The sequence below is a fragment of the Phoxinus phoxinus genome, assembly GCF_949152265.1.
Source record: "Phoxinus phoxinus genome assembly, chromosome: 4".
Taxonomy (NCBI): domain Eukaryota; kingdom Metazoa; phylum Chordata; class Actinopteri; order Cypriniformes; family Leuciscidae; genus Phoxinus; species Phoxinus phoxinus.
In genome coordinates this window covers 23887820-23893819 of record NC_136879.1, presented here as the reverse complement: position 1 = coordinate 23893819, position 6000 = coordinate 23887820, and the positions used below count along the sequence as shown (strand labels likewise).

Below are 6000 nucleotides of genomic sequence, written 5' to 3'. Positions count from 1 at the left end.
AACCACAGTTACATACGTACTGTAACTAACGTTATGTTTTGGATCTCCTGACCGCCGGGGGCGGTGCTTCGTAGTGGATGACGTGTACGCACAATGTCACGAGAAGTGGCACTTGTATGGCTCTTACTCCTGGGACAGAACTGCTTATGTCAGATTGTTATTATTAAACTTATTATGTGACTGCAGAACAAATTTCCGATAAGGGACCTTCTTTTAAAGGGATAGTTCACCCAAAAATGAAAATTAGCCCATGATTGACTCACCCTCAAGTTAGCCTAGTTGTATATGGGATTCTTCAAGACGAATACAATCAGAGTTATATTAAAAAATGTCCTGGCTCTTCCAAGCTTTATAATGACAGTGAATGGCCGTTTCTGTTTTGAAGTCCATAAAAGTGCATCTATTCATCATAAAAGTGCATCTATTCTGTTACGTGGATAGCAGATGAACCCAAGCGCAGACAGTATGCAACACACAATGTTTAATTAAAGACAAAAACAGAGAAAAACAAAACCCACGAGGGGGCAAAACAAGACAGGACTATGGAGACTAACTAGACTGAGACTGTGACAGATAACTACAAGAAAACAAACAACTAATACAGGCAATAGCGCAACAGGACAACAGCTCTTGACAAGATACTCACAGACAAAGGTTTGACATGGATTAACAATGAACCAACACAGGACAGCAAACACAAGGGGATTAAATAGGGAGACTAATGATAACATAACAGGTGACACAGGTAAAGCAATAATGACAAAACGAGGATAACAAGGAGGGCGGGGCTAGATGACGAGACAACACAAGCACATGGCCAAACCAGGCCATGTGTTTGCACATAAAACATGGGTCTGTCATGATCCTGCCTCAAGACTTAAAGAAAGACAAGGACTAGATGGCAGAATCATGACATATTCATCATAAAAGTGCTCCACACAGCTCCGGGGGGTTAATACAGGCCTTCTGAAGCAAAGCGATGCGTTTTGTGTAAGTAAAATATCCATATTTAAAACTTTATAAGTAAAAGTTTCTTATAAAACACTTTCTTCTAAAAGAGCAATTTCCGAGGCGTTGTTTCAAATGCCTCGCACCACCTGCGCCTCGTGCAGAGGCCCTCTCATTGGTGGAGACCGCCACATCATCTACGCTTCCTGGGCCGTGACCACGTGGAAGTTCCACTCACCCAGGGCGGTTGCCCTGAGTGCAACGTGATGGATCTCACCACCCTGCGGGATAGACTGGCTGTTTTCACCGACAACGACCCTGCACTCCCCGCTCTCTCTCTCCCTTTGCTCGAGACGCGCAAAAAGAAGCGCCGTTCACAAAGGATGCCAGAGCAGACGGAGACGAGTGAGCACACGCCGGCCCAGTCCCCGCGTGCCTCCCTCTCTCTTTGGGAATCCCCCTCTTGGGGAAGCCAGTCCTGTTCACGCAGGTGGACCAACGCCCCTCTCTGCGAGCGGCAGGTCTCATCTCTTTCGGAGCTTCGGACGAGGATGAAGAGAAGGATGACAGCCTTTCCATCGCTGCATCCGACTGCGATGAGTGGGCGGGCTAGGTTTCCGGCCCCGCGCCGTCAACACAAACCAGCACGTGAACGAGCATCGATGCAGAGCTTCTCCGTGTGCTGACCAGGGCCCTCGAAGAGCCCACGTGCAGCAGGCTTGATGAGTGGTTCCTGCAGGGGCGCCGACATGTCCTTCTTCCCAGAAGTTCATGACGAGCTGACGAAGTCATGGAAGGCGCCGCACTTTGCAACAGAAGTATATTCACTGTTTTCTTTTATCTGAAATAAAACAAAAATTACCACCAACACTGTATAGCTAATATACTAGATAACTAAAGAAACAATACAATGGTACAATGCAATGATCATAATGCAATAGAAACACCACAATTCACAGGGAAACAAGGCATAATCATGCAACTTAAATATGGCGCACACTCCTTCGGTTTGAATGGGCATGTTGACGATTCTGATTGCCAAGCCTCCCCTGATGGCCCACGTACCTAATCTATGAGTATGTAATAAATACACACGATCATCTGTGCCATTCTAACTTTTAGGGTTAAGGGTTTGAGGCTGCTGGCCTGGCACTGCTGTCCTCAGACTGTTGTGATTTGTGGTTCTGCCGTTAGATATCTCGTCGGTGCTGCTGCTGAGCCAGAGAGAGCAGTTACTGGTGGGTTACCATGATCTTCACTTTAGAATACTGATCCAAATAATTACGGTAGTATGGTGTAAATTGTATGGTGGAGAAAATGCTGTATTACTGTTACTACAAATAAAGCTCTTTCTGGTTATCCTATGTTAGCAACTTAGACAGAATAGTGTTGTCTCTGATGCATGGACACAAACAACAAGTTACTCAGTAAAAAAAAAAAAAAAAACTTCAAACAATAAGACTAACTGTTTTGATCTATATACTGTAACAATGATTCGTTTTCTGTCGATAAAGGTATCCAAAAAGTTGCCTACTTCTCTAATAAAAGCATAGTATATTAAAGAGTCTTTGATGTTTCCATGGTTTCTAAGTAAAACCGGAAATCGAGGGTAAGGCAGGTATGACGTCATTGACATGCAGCACATTGACAGTGGCCATTACACTGGTTAAAATAGCTGAACATTGTTGGAAACATTTGAAATATTGTACGTACACAAAAGTCAACAAAATATATTTGTTCTAGCGGTTTTTGGATATGTAAATCCAAAAATCGTACATATTGTGCCTTTAAAGAGGGTCTGAGGTAATACAGGGGTCATACACTGTCTAAGGGTTAACATGTTGCAGAGATAATTTCAGGTGTCTAGTTTATGTAATAATTGTCAGAAGGTCACAAATAAAGATCACCAATCATCCCCTCAACATTTCGTGGAAGGTCTCTTTGGTATTTCGAGAGAGATGATAAAGCATGATTTCATCATATCATCATCAGATGCTTGTTCAGCAAGAAGAAGATTTCCATACTAACGATACAGTATGTATCTGCGGCAGGTCTTTTGTGTAACTGCGTAAATTAGCAATGTCTTATGGAAATAATTACATGAAATATACTACTAATATAAGGTTATAATGTTATTATAATATTTTGCATTAATGTTGAACTTTGTTGTGCTATTTTGATGCCACTTTCAGATTTGGCTTTGTTTTCATTTTATTTTTCTAATTGGTAATACAACTGATTTTTTTAGGTAATTGTGAAGCCGTATAGAGTCATGATCTACACCAATGTCACTGTCTTTACGGAATTCTACCTGCTGGGATTTCCAGGACTCCATCCACAGTATTATGGAGCTGTGGGAACCCTTTTGTTCTTTGTCTACTTGACACTGGCAGGAGGAAATATCTTTATCATTTCTTTTATTTCTTATGAGAGAAGCCTTCAGAAACCCACCTATTTAATCTTTTGTAATCTTGCTCTTTGTGATCTTGCTTTTGGAACTGTCATGCTGCCTAAAGCCATTGCAAAATATCTATTCAATATCAACACTATATCATTTAATAGTTGCTTTGTGCAGATGTTTTTTGTTCATTACTTAGGGAGTATTAATTCTTTTGTTATACTATTAGTAGCCATTGACCGCTTCGTTGCAGTACGTAACCCACTGAGATACTGTGTTCTTATTACAAACAAAACTATTTTCCTTGCATGTGGACTGATTTGGACAATGTTAATACCTTTAATGGCGATTATTGCTTATCATGCCTTCGATGAGCCCTACTGTGCTTCTAATGTAATAACCCAAAATTATTGTGAACGAAATGCAGTAATTAAACTCTCTTGTCGAGATATAAATCAGAAAAGGAATTTTGCTTTTGGATGGGCCATGTTTATTCTTTTGGGCCCTTTGACTTTTATTATATTTTCTTTTATTGCCATATTCACATCGGTTTTCAAAATTTCTGGCTTCCAGGCCCGATATAAAACGTTCTTAACTTGCACTCCTCAGCTTCTCATTGTTTTTATGTATTATCTCCCCAGATGTGTTGTCTATACATTTGATGTGACAGCTGCATTAACTCCTGACATTCGGATTATGTTAACTATGTGGTACAGTCTGCTTCCACCTGTTGTCAATCCCATGATATACTGCCTCAGAACCAAAGAGATCAAAGATGCATTAAGGAGGAAAATGAGAGACAGAGAAGTTAGCATGCAGATGACCAGGCAGTCTAAAATACGTCAATAACTTAATCAGTATTTACCCCCGGTTTCACAGACAAGGCTTAAGATAGTCCCAGACTAAAATACATTAAGCTGTTTTAACTGAAAGCAACTTGCACTGACGGTATCTTAAAATATGTCAGTGCCATTGTTTTGTCTCAAGATGCACACCAATAATGTTTCTTTTTTCTTCTAATGCACGTTTATAAAAGCTTCTTAAATGTCCTAATTGAAGCAAGGCCTAATCTTGGCTTAACCTAAGTCCTGTCTGTGGACCCCGGCCATATTGTTTAATTTGTAGACTTTTCCTATTTCCTTGTTATTCTGTCTGTCAAACTAACGATCAGACTAAAGACAAATCTCTAACACTTTAATTTCATTTAAAGTTTCATTTTTTTTTTTTAAAGATTCGTTTTTATCTTTCATTTTCTCAATTTTCCTTTAAGCAAGGCAAGTGCTCTGAATAAACTATTCATTAAATGACACACATGATAAAGGTTAAAAGTTTTGTTTGTTTGTTTTGTTTTTTGTCTGTGAAGAATTTCTGAAAACATATAAACAGAGGTTTACACTTTACGTACAGTATTTAATCCAAAGATCACTATTTTTTATTTCCTTTGTAAAATGTTGTTCTTTAGAAATAGTATAAATGTTCACCATGTAATCCTTTTCCTGGCTAGTTTCTAGCCACATTAATTAGAAAATTATTAGTAAAAAAAATATTGTTCAGTGAGATGTAATTAAAAGGATAATAAATAATAGAAAACTAAAAATGTTATATTACATTATGTGCTAAAGGTCCCTGCGTTGTGCTACTTAAAATAACAATATTAACCCCTGAAAATCCACCAGAATTCCCAATGAATGAAGAACCTTGGTTTTGTGGACCATGTTGACTAATGGCCACTATGGTATCATCTTCATTGTTTTCTTCAGATAGCCATTAATATCATAGTTCCTTTTCTGAGACCATTTGTTTTCTGACTTCAAAGCAAAATGGCCCCTTGGCTTGAATATCAGGTCTTTAGCCACAAAATAGCGATTATTAATAATTATGGCAAAAATAATTATTGTATAGTTATTAAATCAATATTTATTTTGATTAGCTCTATACAATCTACTATGTTTTTATTTTAGATTTATTGAGGGTCATTTGTTTTGTGTGGATATATTAAAGGGCACCTATTATGCAAAATTCACTTTTACATGGGGTTTGAACATAAATGTGTGTTTGCAGTGTGTGTACACAACAACCGTTTAAACCATTTTTAATAATAAAAATGCACCCAGTGCTTTTTTTTTATCCCCATATATCATAAGCAGTGTCTCAGAAGAAGCCATTTGCAGTTTCTATGCAATCTGACGTACTTTTGCACAAGCCCTTCCCACGACTGTTGATGGACACTGCAGTTTTAGGGTAGACCCGCCCTGAGTGAGCTGTACACAGGCCGCAATTGTTTCGACGCCGGAGCAGCTGTAAGAATGTCTTCTAAGTAATTGAGGTGTTTTGTTATAAGATGTAAGAATAAACATAGCAGTCGCCATTTACTCTCGTTGTTACTCGAGGAAGGGTCTGTAACGGTTTGTGATCCAGCTTATAGTCTCCGGTGCGTTACTGGTCACGGCAGTAATGAAAGGGAGAGCGCAAAATTTATTACAGTTCATAGGAGTTGTTTTTACGGATATAAAGTTTACCAGTTTATTAAGCAAGTTGTTTCGCTGTGTATGTTGATGATAATGAAAGGGAGAGAGAGTGTATGGATAAGACTTTAATGTGCACATCTTATACTGAGTTTATACAGCTCTTATGGTGATTTTCTGGAGTAAAAC

At 38.9% G+C, this 6000-nt stretch overlaps 1 protein-coding gene across 1 annotated transcript; it reads left to right on the top strand.

The window, feature by feature from the left end:
* Nucleotides 1–3220: 3220 nt before the first annotated feature.
* Nucleotides 3221–4195, top strand: or30by1 (odorant receptor, family 30, subfamily BY, member 1; the record flags this gene model as incomplete). The annotated part of the gene is made up of 1 exon (XM_079610801.1): nucleotides 3221–4195. The coding sequence occupies one exon, from the start codon at nucleotides 3221–3223 to the stop codon at nucleotides 4193–4195; it is 975 nt and encodes a 324-aa protein (XP_079466927.1).
* Nucleotides 4196–6000: the final 1805 nt, after the last annotated feature.